This window comes from Oncorhynchus tshawytscha, linkage group LG13 (genome assembly GCF_018296145.1).
Source record: "Oncorhynchus tshawytscha isolate Ot180627B linkage group LG13, Otsh_v2.0, whole genome shotgun sequence".
In the NCBI taxonomy this organism is placed as follows: domain Eukaryota; kingdom Metazoa; phylum Chordata; class Actinopteri; order Salmoniformes; family Salmonidae; genus Oncorhynchus; species Oncorhynchus tshawytscha.
In genome coordinates this window covers 28,864,549-28,884,442 of record NC_056441.1, presented here as the reverse complement: position 1 = coordinate 28,884,442, position 19,894 = coordinate 28,864,549, and the positions used below count along the sequence as shown (strand labels likewise).

At 40.6% G+C, this 19,894-nt stretch overlaps 1 protein-coding gene across 1 annotated transcript in view; it reads right to left on the bottom strand.

Moving 5' to 3' along the window:
• Positions 1–4,261, bottom strand: part of LOC121838937 (keratin-associated protein 5-11-like) — a gene marked incomplete at its 3' end in the record, with an annotated part of 64,788 nt that extends 60,527 nt beyond the window's left edge. The window contains 3 exon segments of the mRNA XM_042294903.1: positions 2,404–2,513; positions 3,900–4,092; positions 4,258–4,261. Coding sequence (XP_042150837.1) covers positions 2,404–2,513; positions 3,900–4,092; positions 4,258–4,261 — 307 coding nt within the window.
• Positions 4,262–19,894: the final 15,633 nt, after the last annotated feature.

Genomic DNA, 19,894 nt, shown 5'->3' with positions numbered 1-19,894 from the left:
AATATCTAAATGCAGGGCTTAGCCGCTTAGCAGACAAGTTATTTCCTCTGGTGGTGACACAAGCCAGGTTGGCTACTTCTCCTGCTGCATTCAGAGCAAGAGCACAGGGCAACTTCTACCCACTTCTCTCCCAACCTGGACTCAGGGGTAGACATAACATATTAAATGTAAATCATACTATGTTATGACTAGACTATAAGACCAGGCTGTGGCTTCAGAAATATTCAGAGATCATCTCTAAAGTGGTTGTACGTAACGTGAAACAATACAACGTCTTCAAGAACTAAGAGCTGCTTTTTTAATCAAAACATGAGATTTTAGAGCGTACAACTCAGAAGAAACCCAAAGAATTTCAGTCTACAAACACTCTTATATACAATATACAATCTGCACACACACAAACAAAAACATTAGCATCATGTACAGATGTAGGATCTTAATTTGAGCTAGGTAAATAATACTGCAGCAACAGAAAATGTGAATTATTATGTGGATTATTAATCATGGACATTGTAAGGGAAAATAAAGTCTGAAATTTCAAAGATGAAATTACAGTCTTCAGGAGCCTTTTTAAACATCAAATACACTACAAGTTCAAAATGTCGTGCAAAAGTTATCCTGCAACAGAGTGATCAAATTAAGATCTGTAGCACATCATGGGGTGAATTCTTAACTCACGTAGACTATAATACACCTCATTCCCATAGTAAATACCCAATATGACTGGTTAGATATATTAGCTGTATTCTATGAATAGGGAGGGTATTATCATTCAGCTCTATTTCCACTCACCTCTTCAATTTTACATTACATTCTTTTGATTTTCATCTCGGAATAATTTCCCCTGGCCGACAGGAGATGGATCGTCTTAATCAATAACTTCAGACAACACAATGAATTATAAATACTATGCGTGTCCCATTCGGTACCTTATTCTCTAAATAGTGCACTACTTTGACAGGAGCCCTATTGGCCCTGGTCAAAAGTAGTGCACTCGAAAGGTAATAGAGTGCCATTTGGGACACAACCCATATCCCTGCATATCCCTGCCTAACTTTTATTCAATGACTCCCAGCACCCTTATTAGTATCTATCTCCCTGTGCCATACACACACTATAACCAGCTTGGTGATGTTAAAACCTTGTCCTAAATAGATTAGCCTCTATTAAAACTACTTCACCGTGACATGGCTCTTCAAGGTGCGTACGCACTCACTGTCAAGGACAGCGCGGTAATGAGTCTGGACTTTATTTTCCCATTTTAATGCAGTCTGTGGAGGATAAGGCAGGATAAGGCTGGGTACAGGAATACGCCCTTCGCTCAGTGAAAAGCCATTTACTGCCAGAGTAAGATCACTGTTCTGCATCACAAATGGCATCGTATTCCCTAAATAGTGTAATACTTATGACGGGAGCCCTACGGGCCCTGGTCAACAGTAATGCATTATATAGGGAATAGGGTGCCAGTTGGGATGCATTCTGTGTCAGTTGGGTCACCTAACAGAATGTATCCACTTGAGATGCCTGCTGGTGGGGGAGAATGATTTGTGTTGCAGTCTCCTCCTTCACCGGGACTGATTCTGCTAGGATGTATTACATACAAAGCCTTTCTTTGTAATACACTTCAGCTTCTAACCACAAAGTCAACACATAGGCTACCCATTTGGACATACACACGCACACAGTGAGAATTCCTGATAACAATACTTTTCATTTCATTGCTCTTACACCTGTGTATATCCACTCATATAATAGCAAATACAAAACACTTACCACTGTTACATTCTATTTCCCCTTCATTTCAGTGCCGGTCACTTATTTAACAAGTTTCACTTTAGTAAAGGTCATCAAGATCACAACAGTTAAGATGTTGTTTTAGTTTATAGAATGAACAAATCAATCAACGAACCAAGACAACCATTTATCTTCCTCATTCAAGATTCTTCTCTCTAATTTCTAATTCTGCTGTAGAATGTGCAAAGCATTTGGCACAATGGTTGTGATAGAAGTTATATTTTTTAGAGTGACAAAACGGAGAGTTTGTCTCACAAAAAAAATGTTTACCCGACCATTGTGCGGTGTTTCGCTCTCCACAACGCTTATGTAATTACTTTTGCGCAGAAAAACTCTCTGTTGTATTACAACGGATGTATGCCAAATGTGTTGTACATCGGCTGTACAACTTCAGTGTGTATAGGGCCAGATAAATCTGTTTGTGTTAGTTCATTGGTCTGGATTCATGCAATGTGTTTGTGTCTATTCCAGGGTGTGAACAAATGGCAGCAGAAAAGTGGTGGTTTCTCCTCCGAGGTCAGTAGAGTCAATGAGCATATCATATCACATCAATAGTTATCATGTCACATTCATTTTAAGGGGAAGCCTGAGCGCTCTCCTCTCACTCACACATACACACACACACACACACACACACACACACACACACACACACACACACACACACACACACACACACACACACACACACACACACACACACACACACACACACACAACTAGTGTACACACATGCACAGCAACACACACCAGACCACTGTGTGTAAGTGCATAATTTAGAAGAGCCTCAAGACATTAATTAAACCTGGATATCCTGGTCCTGGGTATTGCTGAAATCCCACTTCCATCTACGAGAGGTGGGGCGAGAGCGAGGCAGAGATATCGTCACAGTATCCTTTCCACTGCGATGAGTATGGCTGAGTATTAGGTTATCAGTGGAACACCAATAATTGCATTATTAATTCTCACATAAGGCCTGCTGCAGAATGTCTAAATATTAATTCCAGTCGTCTGCAAATATTGGTGCCCATAGGCTGCTGGTCAAAAATAGTGCACTATAAAGGGAACAGAGTGCCATTTGGGATGCAGGCTTAGACTGACTCCAGATTAAAATGTCAGCACAGCCAACGCACACCCACCCTGTGACCCCTGCTGAATGTCAATTAATGCGATATTTAGTAGTCGTTTTTTTTCTTCTCTGTGCCCTCCAGGCTGTTTGATTATCCTGAGCAGAGGGGTACGTACTGTACCAGTGTCTATTAATGTTCATCAGACTGTAAATAGGCAGTGGTGGAAAAAGTACCCAATTGTCATACTTGAGTAAAAGTAACCTTAATTGAAAATGACTCAAGTAAAAGTGAACGTCACCCAGTAAAATACTAGAGTAAAAGTCTAAAATTATTCGGTTATAAATATGCTTAAATATCAAAAGTAAATGTAATTGCTCAAATATACTTAAGTGTCAAAAGTAAAATAAAATTATTAATATTTTCACATTCCTTTCCTTGGTGCAGATGGTACAGGCTATCAGATAATAGCTTCTTATGCTTTCGCCGAAAAGCATTTTAAAAATCTGACATGTTGGCTGGATTCACAACAAGTGTAGCTTTAATTGAGTATCTTACATGTGTGATTTAATGAAAGTTTGAATTTCATAGTATTTTATTTGAATCTGGCGCTCTGCATTTTCCCTGGCAATTGGCCAGTTGAGACATTTGCGTCCCACCTCTCCCTAACTAGTTTTAAGCAAACCAGACGGCACCATTTTCTTTGATTTTTAAATTTACCGATAGCCAACACTCAGACATAATTTACAAAACAAAGCCAGATCAGAGGCTGTAGGGAAGGCCAGGGATGCTCTCTTGATAAGTGTATGAATTAGACCATTTTTCTGTTCTGCTAACCATTAAAAATGTAACGAGTACTTTTGAGTGTCAGGGAAACTGTATGGAGTAAAAAGTACATACTTTTCTTTAGGAATGTCGTGAAGTAAAAGTAAATGTAATCAAAAATATAAGTAGTAAAGTCAAGTACAGATAAGTATTTTTACTTAAGTACTTTACACCAATGTACGTAGGCATGTATTTAGCCAGCATTCTGACCACATTCACACACACACACACACACACACACACACACACACACACACACACACACACACACACACACACACACACACACACACACACACACACACACACACACACACACACACACACACACACACACACACACACACACACACACACACACACACACACACACACACACACACACACACACACACACACACACAACCTGGGTTTGACAATGTTCTGGGTTCATCAGTGTTCTAGCTGAAACAGTGTTCTGGCTTCAATAGTGTTTATTCTCACAGACAAATGGCCACTATGACATTTAAATTCTCTGGGTAAAACAGTCATTATATAATACTGGAGAGCTGGTGGCAGAATGGAACTTTACCCATAATTGGTCATGTTTCATAATCATTTTCTGAATAGAAATCTATTAATTGATTGATTTTCACTGTATTCATGTTTTCCCCCTATCCTCACACAATGAGACTCCGTTCCAGCTCCTTCCTCCCAATTTAACCACAGATTACGTGTTCCTCACATACTTTACGAATATACTTTCTTGTTTTTTAGTCCATGTGTTCAGACTATTTGCACTTAAATCATTTGCTTTTCAAAGTTATAGAATTGCAAGAGCCTGTCTGTACGAACCACGTTCAACAGATGTAGATGGTCCTATAGCGTACCTCAAAAGCAAGGGGTGCTTAACCACAATGGTTAAGGTTTATTTAAGGCTACACGGTCATATCATGACTTCCTGTATATTGTAGTACGTGCTCAAGAAAGTTCATTTTCAACCCAGTTGGAGAAATATATGTAAAAGCATCATCCCTTTTGGGCTAAGTTGAACCAAAGGGTTAAATGAGCCATCACTAGTTTCTAGGAAACCATACACAAAATGAATCATGTGACCAAAATGTAGGTAGAGGTCATCATTTCATGGAGTCTGTGAAGGAAGGAACCAAATAGAAAAAGTGGTAAGCAAGTTAGGTCCAAAAATGGATTTTCACAAAGTCAAATGAATCTATTGTGTTAGAGGTTTCATTATGATTGTTTTTAAACAGACTTCGATAGTTTTAAGATTGTTCTGTCCATCAGTTGGGGTTTATATAATCTACAATATGAGGATTTGAACCTAGCATGAAAGTGTATCCTCGTATCTGTGTGGACTAATATAGTCAAAATGTTTGCCTTGGAGTAAGTTGAGCCAATGGCCACCCAAAACAAGTGACGATTACATTTAGTCCGTTTTATGCACAACATATGCATAGTATTTTTGCAATGTGTCATGCATGTGAACTCAATATTGATATGGTTACAGAGGAGACATCATCATGTACACAAACCAGTGGTCTACCCCCCTCGAGGTTCTTGAGAGAGCAAACAAGGAAGTGAAAGATACACAACATCCTGAAATATATTTCGATATCTTTGTTAGATAAAGAATGCTATATTTCCCTTGACGCAGTGACACTGAATGGAAAACATGACTCAACATACACCACTCTCCACCTTCAGCTTTACTCAGAAAATCGGATAAGCCAAGAATGACGTCGTGTTCTCAGTGTCTACGAACCCAGAGGTGGCCATGGATCTCTGTCTCTGTCACTTCCCCTGCTAGAGCAGACTCCCCAACCCAACTGGCACATGACGATGTGTTATTCATACCAGCACATGAATAAGTGAAATCATAAATTCGTCCCTTTAATGAGAAAACATCATCATACACCTCTTTATTTCTTTCTGGAGCCAGTGGGCAAAACTGGTCGAAAAGACATCTGCCTGATGATTTTTGTCATGGTCCGTTTGTATAGTTATTGAAAATGTTTTTACCTGGTTGTAATCTGGTGAGCTGACGTTTCTTTTAACAAGAAAAGCAGATTGCAACTCGAAAACGATAGCATGACTTCCCATATCATTCTGCTGTAAAGCTGGCAAAACTAAATGTAATCTAAGTAACTGAACACATGTCCACTGATTGCCTTTGTCGATATAATGGAGTGATTTGTCACTTAGAGGATCTCATTTCAGAAAGAATGTCCTACATTTTCCTGGGCCAATGTCTGAAATGGGTTATTGACACATATATACACACAAATTGAGAACAGATGATGATAAGTTTGTCTGAGTCAGCGTTTACTCTCCCTTATGCCCACGTAGTAAGGCACGGAATACGTCTGGTCCGGGAAGAGCTGTGAATAGGCCTGCATGCATACAACCATTATTCATTAAATTACAATTTAGGCACAAAATACAGTAGATACTGTATGTCTGGTTTGTGGAGCTACAGTATATGAATAGAAACACACTAACACAGTGTACAACAGTATACAACACAGTTCCTCTCCTCTACAATACCACAGTTGCTATAACAGAGCTTTATCGTCTCCACAGTGTGCTCTGAGACAGCCAGATGATCCCTGTGTCACGGAAAACGCTGCAATTTATCCGTTTCTGAGGACTTAGAGCTTTATCACCAGGGTGTTGTTGTGCTGACTGTGCTTGCCTATTGGGAAGTCACAGACAGGGCCAGTAATAGCTGTAAAAAAAAGAATGTATCCTATTGGCCCTGGTCAAAATTAGTACACTAAATAGGGAATAGGGATATTATCTAAATGTTTTTAAGGAACCAAAAGTTGTCAGTGTAAACATGCATTGTTCCTGGTACTACAGACTTCCCTGCACCAACATAAATGTTCCCTTGGGGAGATAGTTAGACACCAAACTTATATTAAAGTCTTTATTAGTCAGTGTCTCGGTAGACGTTGAGTCGATCCAGGGACCAAATCCCTTTTCAAACACAGTGACATGTCTCCCCACCATCCTCCACAACAGGAGTGATACCCTTCTATTCTCTCCCTGACAGTACAACACAGAGGCCACCATGTTCTGTCTTCATCCCCTTTAATACAGCTTTTAAATTTCATGAAAGGTAAACGAGAAGAGAGAAAATATAAGAGCCTCTAAAGCCACCAGCAGCAGGTAATTTGATTAACCTCCAGAGGTTGAACCATTGGCATTTATAGCGGCTGGGAGAAGGAGAGGGCACAGAGGGTACAACCAATCCCATCACTAAACACAGCTGTGACAAATAGCTCTGACAATCCTGTCAGTGTGGTTAGGCAGGCGGCTGGGGGGGGGCGTCAGGCAGTGGCGTCGTCTGTGAGGCGTCTCATTCTGAATGGAGACACGCCGGGTCCTCTGTGACAAATCACCTCACAACGACAATCTGTTTCTGAGCAGAACTTTCAGCTGTCAAAGGATCTGGAGCCTTTGAGATGACTAAAACTCTGCTTAGTTTTCTTCCATTTATTTTGTGTGTGTGGAGGAGGAGGGGGTTGCTTTTTTATTTCCCTTCTTTCTTTCTTGAACATCTAAGTTATTACTTGACTAATACCTGTGTTATTTAGAGCTTTCTGTGAAAAGTCCAATTTCCAATGTACTCATTATAAAGAGCACTTACTTCTCAGTTGAAACAGTTTGCATGACACACAAGGCTATTTTGTTGAAAATGCCAAGTATATTAACTTTCCATATGGCCACACTGGTCCTTGAAATCTGTTGACAAAGCTTTTTACATGCTCTTTTTTTTCTACCACAGCAAAATCTCAAAAGGCTATCAACCATTTCCCTGTTTCCAAAACAATTGTCCCATAGAGAGATGTTCGCTATTAGGCATGGCATATTAAAGGTATGAGGAGCTATCAAATGACGCAATGCTGAGGAAGTTGTTGACCACAAATGTTTAGATTTTGACATTGACAGTCATCTGATGTCCTAAAATAAAAAATCTAAACATTCCGTTCTATGATGACTCAATTATTTTTCCCTAATCCAGGTATAAAGTCATATTGCTGTGGACAGGAAAGATTATCCCCACTCCTATGGGCCCTGCTCAAAAGTAGTGCACTTGAAAGTTAATAAAGGTACCATTTGGAACACATCCCCAGCCACATTCAGCCAGATGAACCATTAGGCTTACAGCATCTCTGTCTCAGATCACTCTAATGTCTAATGGTCTCTTGCACGCGCGCACGCACACACACACACACACACACACACACACACACACACACACACACACACACACACACACACACACACACACACACACACACACACACACACACACACACACACACACACACACACACACACACAGTAATTCCCAGTGGCATTTAGGGGAGGTGATTTATCTGATTGGGACTTCCCTCCCTGTTCCCTCCAGCGGGGCCGTCTACACTAGGTGAGGGTTTCTCATTGTGCTGAACAGATGGAGGCTCATGCTGCGCTGCTCCTGATGGAGTTTCATGCGAGTGTAATCTCCCATCGCTGGGCAGTACCTGTACGAGAAGGGGGGAGGCAGAGGTCTCCTAATACTGTTTGGTTACTAGCTTAGATGTTGTTCTGCTATAGCATGTGACTACTCAATACAATGTATACATTTGATAGATTTGCATGTTTTGAGAGATTTCAATTTGTTTGTGGTATGTATCCATTCGTTCAAAAACTGAAATCCTTTCCTGGCATTTGGTTTATTGCTTTGCATGAGCAAATAGGTCATTTAATTTAACCTTACACCCCTTCCCTTATTATACATGATGAGGCCTGGGTTCTTCTCTTCCACGTCAGGTTCAGTGTTACTTAGGTAACCGAAGAGGAGGAAGGCTCCCTTTCCATCTCACATAACCATTCATCTTGTCATAGTACCATCCTCCTCCATATCTTTAAATATGCATTTAAAAGAATGAAGTCATTCCGTATATTTGGCATATAAAAGATAAGGGCTCATCATTAAAAATCCATGTAAGCCCTTTAAGCGGAAGAGAGGTGATTTCACACATGACTGCGTTGTTTGGCGGGGTGCTGTTACCCAATCCCGCACCCCCCAGATGCCGACGATGTCCTTGGTTCTACCTCTTCCCCCGTACCATGCCAGACGAGGCGAGGAGCGTTGCCGTGGCGGCGGAGTGGCGGGATGGATATGTTGTCGGGACTAATGAAGCACATAGAACAGAAGCTGAGAGAGGAGGGGAAGGAAGGAAGGATCAAGGGAAGGAAAGGGAAGGGATGGAAAAGAGAGGCTCTCTTTCTGGAAGGGTATCGCTCAAGAGATGCTGTAGAGCCTGTTCCTAAAGGCCAGCTACTGTAGGGTACCATACAGAAAGAGCACAATTCTCCCTCTTCACCATTTGAACTATGTAGTGTAGTAAAAGGCCTCTGAGATACATGTTTGTTATATCTAGTATCACAACAGTGTACTAATATCTGGAAATATTCTGTATTGTGTGAGTCTTAAAGTACAATGCTCGTAATGACAGAAATGCTACCAAATATCCCATAAAGTATCCTATCCCATCTGGGTTTCCATAATCATAAAAACATGATTTGGCTTTCTGATTAATCCAGTATTCTCAGGCTCCGGTCTCTCCTTAGCAGCCCAGCAGACCTAATGTTACATCTACTATGCACGACTTGGTCTTAATGGACTTCTCACAGGGAGGCTGGGAAGAAGGCTGGCCCGGACTGGGCTTGGTTATTAGGAGGCAAACTCATGTGGAACGAACTTTGTCCTCTGGGGAGAGAATTATACAAGTTCAGAGGAAACACACATTACCGGGAGTGAAAGACAGGGGGAAAGAAATACAAAAGAAAGCATGTTTTTTCGTCTTGGCAGCGTATACAATTTACAATGAGGATAGGATTCCCTACAGGCCAGGGAAAACTCTGGGCCCTATTTATGGGCTCTAATAGGGCCTTGTGTTTTTCCTGGTCAGGCACATAGACAGGGAAGATACTGCTATGTGAATCACGAAAAATACTTAATTTTACACTGAGAGTGTCAAAATAACACTTGAGTAAACATGCAGATTCACACCAAAAGGTGGTGCTAAATGTCTTGTAAACTATTTAATTAGCTATATTCCTTTATCACTGCACACATTTAACAGGCAGTGAAAGCTATTTGCATGGCGACCAATAGGGCACCCATGGGGATCTGGTAAAAAGTAGTGCACTATACAGGGAATTGATTGCAATTTGTATCCTGTTCCATGGACTCAGGTTGGCAAATAAACAGTCTGAAGGGCCCAGTGTAAATAACAGAGCCAGTCACAGTGTTGAATTAATCACCTCCTCCAGCTGTGTTCTCTAATTGGAATAATCAGCTGAAAGGCTATCAACACTCTACGAGACAATATTAACCAACCGCTTACCTGAGACAAACATACACACAGGCACGCAAGCACGCACACACACACAGTCTAAGATGCAATATTAATCAACCACTTACTGTACCTAACTCTCCCTCCCTACTCACACCAATCAATCAATCAGTCAAATGTATTTATATAGCCCTTTTTACATCAGCCAATGTCACAAAGTGCTTTACAGGAACCCAGCCTAAAACCCTAAACAGCAAGCAATTCAGAAGCACAGTGGCTAGGAAAAACTCCCTAGAAAGGTAGGAACCTAGGAAGAAACCTAGAGAGTAACCAGGCCCTGAGGGGTGGCCAGTCCTCTTCTGGCTGTGCCGGGTGACGATTATAACAGAACATGGCCAAGATGTTCAACCGTTCATAGATGAGCAGCAGGGTCAAATAATAATAATCACAGTGGTTGTAGAGGTTGCAACAGGTCAGCACCTCAGGAGTAAATGTAAGTTGGCTTTTCATAGCCGAACATTCAGAGCTAGAGACACAGGTGCGTTAGAGAGAGAGTCGAAAACAGCAGGTCCAGGACAAGGTAGCACGTCCAGCGAACAGGCCAGGGATCCAATGCCGCAGGCAGGACAGTTGAAACCGGAGCAGCAGCACGACCCGGTGGACTGGGGACAGCAAGGAGTCATCAGGCCAGGTAGTCCTGAGGCATGGAGGGGAGGGAGAGGAAGAGAGAGAGAATTAGAGGAACCATACTTAAATTCAAACAGGACACCGGATAAGACAGGAGAAATACTCCAGATACAACAGACTGACCCTAGTCCCCAACACAAAACTACTGCAGCATAAATACTGGAGGCTGAGACAGGAGGGGTCAGGAGACACAATGGATCCCCATCCGACGACACCCCCGGACAGGGCCAACCAGGGAGGATATAACCCCATCCACTTTGCAAAAGCACAGCCTCCACACCACTAGAGGGATTTCTTCAAACCACCAACTTACTACACTGAGGCAAGGCTGAGTATAGCCCACAAAGATCTCCGCCACGGCACAAACCCGAGGGGGGCGCCAACCCAGACAGGAAGATCACGTCAGTGACTCAACCCACTCAAGTGATGCACCCCTCATAGGGACGGCATGGAAGAGCACCAGTAAGCCAGTGACTCCGCCCCCATAATAGGGTTAGAGGCAGAGAATCCCAGTGGAGAGAGGGGAACCTGCCAGGCAGAGACAGCAAGGGCGGTTCATCGCTCCAGTGCCTTTCCGTTCACCTTCACACCCCTGGGCCAGTCTACACTCAATCATAGGACCTACTGAAGAGATGAGTCTTCAATAAAGACTTAAAGGTTGAGTCAGATTCTGCTTTTCTCACATGGGTAGGCAGACCATTCCATAAAAATGTAGCTCTATAGGAGAAAGCCCTGACTCCAGCTGTTTGCTTAGAAATTCTAGGGGCAATAAGGAGGTCGGTGTCATGTGACCATAGCGTACGAGTAGGTATGTACGGCAGGACCAAATTGGAGAGATATTGTAGGTAGGAGAAAGCCCATGTAATTCTTTGTAGGTTAGCAGTAAAACCATGAAATCAGCCCTAGTCTTAAAAGGAAGTAAGTGTAGAGAGGCTGGCACTAGATTAATGTGATTTTTTTTATTCTAGTCAAGATTCTGGCAGCTGTGTTTAGCAATAACTGAAGTATATTTAGTGCTTTATCCGGATAGCTGGAAAATAGAGCATTGCAATAATTTAATCTAGAAGTGACAAAAGCATGGATGAATTTTTCTGCCACATTTTTGCGTATTTGGAAAAAATACGTCCTTGAATTAGTCTTGATATTATCGTCAAAAGAGCAATCAGGGTCCAGAGTAACAGCGAGGTCCTTCACAGTTTTATTTGAGACGACTGTAGAACCAAGATGAATTGTCAGATATGACAGAAGATCTCTTTGTTTCTTGGGACCTAAAACTAGCATCTCTGTTTTGTCCCAGTTTAAAAGAATAACATTTGCCGCCATCTACTTCCTTATGTCTGAAACACAGGCTTCCAGGGAGGGCAATCTTGTGTCTTCACCATCTTTCATCAAACTCTTCAGCTGTGCATAGCAGTGAAAGTTAACATCATGTTTCTGAATGACATCACGAAGAGGTAAAATATGTAGTGAAAAGAATAGTGGTCCTAAAATGGAACCTTGAGGAACACCGAAACGTACAATTGATTTGTCAGAGGACAAACCATCCACAGAGACAAACTGATATCTTTCAGACAGATAAGATAGCCATCACCTGCTTGTGTGTGTGTGTGTGTGTGTGTGTGTGTGTGTGTGTGTGTGTGTGTGTGTGTGTGTGTGTGTGTGTGTGTGTGTGTGTGTGTGTGTGTGTGTGTGTGTGTGTGTGTGTATGTGTGTGTGTGTGTATCTGTTGGTTTTTGGCTGACAAATTCTTGGTGATCTCCTTTCAGAAACCTATGAGGGTGCATTGGTAAATATCAGAAATGTTAACAATAGTGTTTTAATAGTGTTGTGAACCAAAGCCTTCTATTCACCGTGTTCTGTGAATCACCTTCGATAGACACATCCACCACACAAAGAGATTGAAATATGATAATAGAGTCCACACAATATGGGAAACATCAGTTCTGAAAGGACATGGTTTGAGCTCAATGATATTACCTGATATAAAGTGGGAGCTTACAGACCTCCCTTGCCCACTGTAATTATGCATCTGAATGGTGCCAATGCATTTCAAGCAGCCGCATTATTACAGCTGCCAGACAGTCGCTTCCTCTCCCGATCTCTTCAGCACACACGCACACACCTCAACTCTATTTAACTATTCAACAGGAGGCCGTTTTCCTACGGATCCCCAGATGGTTGTCAATTTGATACAAAGTGGAAAAAGGGATTTCGGCTCAAATGAATACATCCCAGTCATACAGGCCAGACTGAGAGCTGAAGTGAAGCATGGGAGGTATCGGCTGTGTCTGAAATGGCACCCTATTCCCTATACAGTGCACTGCTTTTGGTCGGGGCCCATATGGAATAGTGTGCTATTTCGGACACACAAAAACACCTTACTGTGGTACTTGTCTTTCAAACTAGCACTGATTTAGCCGATAGCTGCTTTTTTATGAGGTTTGACTTGCAATGACTGTCAAATGTGGTCATACTCACCTGACCTTAAATGCACTGCTTGTAAGTAGTTCTGGATAAGAACGTCTGCAAAATGACCAAAATATAGTATAATTATAAAATGTTTCTTATCTCTCTGACACAAGAGATGTTAGCAGTGGGTACTAGGTCTCTGAGAGAGGGGGGAATTTGGTATGTTTTAAAAAGTTGACATGCTTCACTGTCACAGTAAACTTTGACAGAACAGCCAGGCTGGGCTTTCACTAAGCCATTTATTCTCATTAAAAACTCCCTCTATACAGTGGTCTGCTTTCAACAGACCATTAACACAACTCTCACAGAGACAGGACCCCCTCTTTACCCAGCTCATACTGTCACAACACTTGACATGGGATGTGCCTAAAATGGCACCCTATTCGCTTTACACTGTAATCACCAATGTGCTGTTATTACTCAAACTTTGGTGGAAACCTATTGTGCTACCATGTCAGTACAGTTACTTGAAGTGATGTTGTAGTCCTTGCTCAAACCAATAGAGTTACTCTGACCCTGTAGGGGGTAGTGCTGTGGGGGTCATGAACATTTGTCAGCTGGTTATTGTTAATATTGTTGATTGAGCTTAGAACACAGACATTTTATAAATGAATATATTTTCGTAACAAAGATGACATAATCAATATTTTCAAGCTGTTGCTACTTAAACTTATTTCCAAGCTTTTTGGGTGCAATAAGCATATTTCTTTGTTTTTCCCTACTACAAAGAAAGTATTTGATCCAGTTTGCAACACAACATGTTAGCACTATACAATATTAAAACATTTAATAAAAAATGTGCAATAGCATAACAGAGAATTCAGGAGGGAACATTAATGTTCCCCTCTGCCTCTAACACTTCTGTAAGCATTTTCAATAGCTTTAGAATGTACTACTGCCAAACCAACAGACCACATTAACTTCAACAACATTCTCAGTAACGATTACAGAAGCGTTTTAGTTTTAGGTTTTAGTTTTTTTGCATGTTGTCATGACGTTGGCCTGGGGGTAGGTTTATGACAGTCATAAATACCTCTTTCCCCCTTTTTCCTCTCTCTACCCTACTGATGTTACATTTGCAAAACCCTTGGTTAACATAGAAATTCTGGGAACATCAGAAGGTGGGGGGAAATGAACAACATTCTGGTAATCCGACCAATTGAACATATGCAGTGCTACTTAATGAATATGATGTCAGTTCGGTTGTCATCTGAGACATTCTCATCAATGATAAGATGACAAACTCTACAATGGAAAGTCTACACATCAGAGTTATCGGATTCACATGGAATTGTTGTTCAATTAAATGTTTGAATATGAAATTATTCGTGATGGGATGAAATGTGATTTTAGCTTCTAAAATGTGAGATTTGGGTTTTCATAAGATAGGGCTCTGCTCAATCAGTGGCCCGCCCCTGTGAAGGGACAGGGGCTATAAAACTTTTCAAACACGTCCTCCTCTCCCTTCCTATATAAGCCCTTGACGACAATATAACCTCCTGTTCCGAGGACGTGAGGACGACGGTCCGATGTCAGAATGGTTCAGATAATAACTACAGAACGAAGCCAACATCAGCGTGAGCTTTGGTTGCGAATGGTATGAACTTTGAACTCTTATTCACTACAGAAGTGATACCTCCTAGCCATTGAGTTAGCAACAGCCGCTGCAAACGAGGGTTAGGAAGGAACAGACAGAGTATCCCGTCTACCACACAACGACGTTACTACAACGTATTCAATTACCAGCAGAGACATTCTTCAAAGGACTCGGTTGGGCAACACGGCCTTCCATCTACCACCAACCTACCGAAGCGCAGCTCAGAGTAAATATTTACTGCATTTTCCGTTTCCAAATGGGCGGTAATTTAGAATGCATAAGATACTGTATTTACGATAGCACAGCTTCGCCCTTTGTTCCTCAGTCTTCCCGCTCTTTCACTTTCACCCAGCCCCTTTTCTTTTGTGTAACAAGCTGTCATATCTGTTCCGCCTGCTAGGGACGTTTTCCTTTATGACGTAATTTGTAATCAAGTTATGATTTAATTATGTGTATATGTAAATCTGTGTGATTAGTTAGGTATTTAGTAAATAAATAATTAAACCCAATTTTGTATTGCTGATTCAATTTGTTAGCCAGGGTTTGTGCAGATAACCAAGAATTTACAACTTTCAGATGAGACTGAATTAAGATGACCATTAATCTTGACGATTAATATTGACTCTTTAAGAGTTTATTCGGAAGATAACAGCTCTATAAATATTATTTTGTGGTGCCCGACTCTCTAGTTAATTACATTTACACGATTAGCTCAATCAGGTAATATTAATTACGGAGAAATTATTTCATAGAATAGCATGTCATATCACTTAATCCGGCATAGCCAAAGACACGACATTGTGGTTGTTTATCTACCTTAGTTGAATGCACTTACTGAGGTAGTTCTGCTAAACATCTGCTAAATGACCAACATGTGCCAGGGTTTGTGCAGATAACCAAGAATGTAATGTAAAAATGTACATTTGCAAAGCCTGAAGGGTATTATTCTAATAAGCTCCGCCCCCAAACAAGACTAACTCTTTGATCGAAAAAAGTAAACTATTCAATTTCAAATAAATGCAACTTAAATCACTTATTTTAAAAAAACATAATAAGTTGAATAATACAGTTTACAGTTTTGACCAGAAACTAGTGTACTGTCTCTCAAGACTGTTATTTGAACCCCCTCTCATGTTAGAAACAGCGGCCGGCCACCCAATAGCGTGACAGGGGTGGCGACCCAATTGTGATTGGCCCCAAAAAAATACTGTATATCAGTATTTTTTTACATATCTATAGTGCCTTTATAAAGTATTAATACCCCTTGACATAGTTCACCTTAGGCGATAATTAAAGCTTTGAGTCTTTTGGGGTAAGTCTCTAAGCACTTTGCACACCTGGATTGTATGATATTTGCCCACTATATATTTTTTAATTCTTCAAGCACTGTCAAGTAGATTGTTGATCATTGCTACACAGGCATTTTCAAGTCTTGCAATAGATTTTTAAGCCAATTTATGTCAAAACTGAAACTAGGCCACTCAGGAACATTCAATGTCGACTTGGTAAGCAATACCAGTGTAGATTTGGCTTGTGTTTTAGGTTATTGTCCTGCTGAAAGATTAATTAGTCTCCCAGTGTCTGTTGGAAACAGACTGAACCAAGTTTTCCTCTAGGATTTTGTCTGTGCTTATAGCTGTATTCTGTTTCTTCATATTCTAAAAAACTCCTTAGTCCTTACCGATGACAAGCATACCCATAACATGATGCAGCCACCACCATGCTTGAAAATATGAAGAGTGGTACTCAGTGATGTGTTGTGTTGGATTTGCCCCAAACAGAATGCTTTGTATTCAGGACAAAAAGTACATTTCTTTTCCACATATTTTGCAGTATTATTTAAGTGCCTTGTTGCAAACAGGATGCATGTTTTGGAATATTTTTATTCTGTACAGGCTTCCTTCTTTTCAATCTGTCATTTACATTACTATTGTGGAGTAACTACAATGCTGTTGATCAATCCTCACTTTTCTCATCTCACAACCATTTAAACTGTTTTAAAATCACCATTGGCTTCATGGTGAAATCCCTGAGCGGTTTCATTCCTCTATGGCAACTGATTTTGGAAGGATGCTTGTGTCTTTGCAGTGACTGGATGTATTGATACACCATCCAAAGCCTAATTAATAAATTCATCAGGTTCAAAGAGATATTCAGCGTCTGTGTTTTCAATTTTTTACACATCTACCAATAGGTGCCCTTCTGTGTGAGTCATTGTAAAACCACCCTTGTATGTGTGGGGTACAGAGATAGGGTAGTTATAAAAAAAAGTATGTTAACCACTATTATTGAACACGGAATGAGTCCATGCAACTTTTTTGCGATTTGTTAAGCACATTTTTACTCATTTAGGGTTGCCATAACAACGGGGTTAAATAATTATTGACTAAAAACATTTCAGCTTAAAAAAAAAAAACATTTGGGGTATTGTGTCATAAAACCTCAATATAATCAATTTAAAATTCAGGCTGTATGTCAACAAAATGTGGAAAAAGTAAACAGGGTGTGAATACTTTCTGAAGGCACTGTATATTATATAATTTGTGGGTTATGTTTTAAATGCTAATAAGAGTGTGGTAAATGTGTACATTTTCCTGTTTCAAAAATATATTGTTCAAACAAGATGTTCAGTTACTTACAACTCTGCCCCTCAGTGACTGCAAGCAACAGAAACTCTGCCTCTGTGGACACATAGGCCGTGCAAAAATTGCTTGGATTGTTTTGCCATCTATTTGCTATGAGGGGGAACGGACCCGCATATATGATAAAAGCACAAAGTAAATGGACCGTCCTGGGGCCCGTTCAGTCAAAACTTCAGTCAGAACTTCTGTCAAAACTTCAGTCAAACCTTCAGTCAGAACTTCTGGGTCTGCTCGTCTACCTCGACTAGGTCTGATCTATCAAGTACAGATGGCACTAAAGCAAAAAGCTAATTGTAATTAACTTGTAAATAAATAATCATAACAGTAATTGGAGCCTGGGACCTGATAAACCAGACAACTACATCCAACAACAGTCGAAGGACAGAGGGACACTCTGCCCCTCGTGGATCTGATAGGACAAAAATGCACTGCCATTTTGATCGTTTCCCTCCATGTTGTTCATCATGTTCTGCTGTAGGTGACAGGGCGACAAGTTGTGTGAACTAAAACAACATAAAACTGGTGTATCACAAAGAATCATCACATTAACTAGCCAGCTATAGTAATTTTGACAAACATTGAGAGATAGTTGGGTTATATGAACTAGTTATCTACCTTTGATAAGCAGCTAGCAAGCTAGCTAGCTAGCTTGTAGCTAGTTAGCTCCCATCCCAATGTCTAGTCTTTCGAAACTAATATCTGACTAACTCGGAAATATGAAGTTCTTTCAGAATCAAATCTAACTGGTTAGCGCATTATACTTGTGACATTATACTTTGTGACACAAGTTAGCTAGCTATCTCCAGTTTGATAGTATGTCATTTGTTTGTGATGTGAGCTGGCTGATCACGTTAGTGGCTTTTCGGTTTTTGTCATGTAAAGGTGAAATAGGTGTTTTTAAGTTGTTGTTCAAATGCACATATCACTTTGTTTATCTTTCCAAAGAAACTACTGGTAGTTCGAAAAATTGGCAGCATATTTCTGTTTTGTTGACAACTCCAACCACTTCATGCCCCGTGTGTATTCACCCAATCAGCGGCCATCGCTGGTTAGAAGTTTAGAACAAGAAAGTATAAGCTATATAGAAATAATGACACTCAAATTGAAAAATCATTGAACAAAATAATAAGGATCAAGGTGTGGATCACAACACATTCCACATTCCAAATCACCTAAATAAAAACAATGAAACTACTCTGCAGTTCTCAATTATCGTGGGTTAAGGCGGAACTGATTCTATCTAGCCCTGGCACACCAGATCTTTTTTTCTGGATCCTTATCAACTCATAATGGGACTATTTAATTGATGGGTAGCCAGGTTTTATTATATTGTCATCATGGCACTACATGCATATTCCAGAGAATGAAACCACAGCCTATTTGGTAATAAAATCATCTTCTGTATAATATCTTTAGAAATAGCCTACAATAATTCATTCAGAGGAATTACAGTACAACAACGAGCTACAAGGAAGAGCTACCGTAGTGATGGCACATTGAAATTTGAGTACAGAGGCGTGTGTGGTGTGTGCTCGTGCAGGTGACTAGATACAACTATCAAAAATGGTCATAGCTTTTGTTTTAGCCACATCAGAAAGGTAGGCCTACATATTCGTTGCGTCCCCGACATCGATCCTTCTGCAGTTAAGTGGATGGCTTTGTTTAGCCCTGATAAAGTGACCAATTTTACCACGACAAAAACCTGATGTTTAATAGTCCCAAATCTATATTTCATTAAACTGATGACACAGCATACCCCTCTCTCTCTCCTCTCTCTCTGTCTTTACTCCTGGTTTATTGATCTGCTGTGTAGTGAATAATACATGGTTTTACTGCTGGTGGTAGGGCTGGTGTTACTCTGTTAAAAACTTCACCTTTCATTACTTATCTGATGAACCACAGTGATTCCACCATGATACTGCTTAGTGTGAGTCCCCAATGACGCCTTATGAGCCCTGAGAAAAAGTAGTGCACTATATATTGTATGCAATAAGGTCCAATTTCAGACTCAGACATAGGGGGACCACACCCATTAAAGTATTATTTCTCCAGATTTAAGGTTGATATATTTTCATCGTTTTGGCTGGCTGCCAAATAAAGTGCTGGACCAGGGAAGAGCACGGAACAGCTTGGATTGCCCCCGTATACTCACAACAGAGTTGTGTTGAAGTAGCAGGAGAATCTATCTCACTTAGCTGTTCATAAGGTTTCCATTTTCAGTTTTCAGAGGACAAGCGAACAACAAATACTACTATTGAATGTGGTCCTGTGAATATCAGACCTTTGTTGCAGTCTTGTTGTCACAGGTGTTTCTAGCAGTGGTGTAAAGTACTAAGTCCTACTTAAGTCGTTTTTTGTGGTATCTGTACTTTACTTTACTATGTATATTTTGGACAACATTTACCTTACTACATTCCTAAGGAAAATAACATTGACATCTTGCTTCCAGACAAACTAAACACCTTC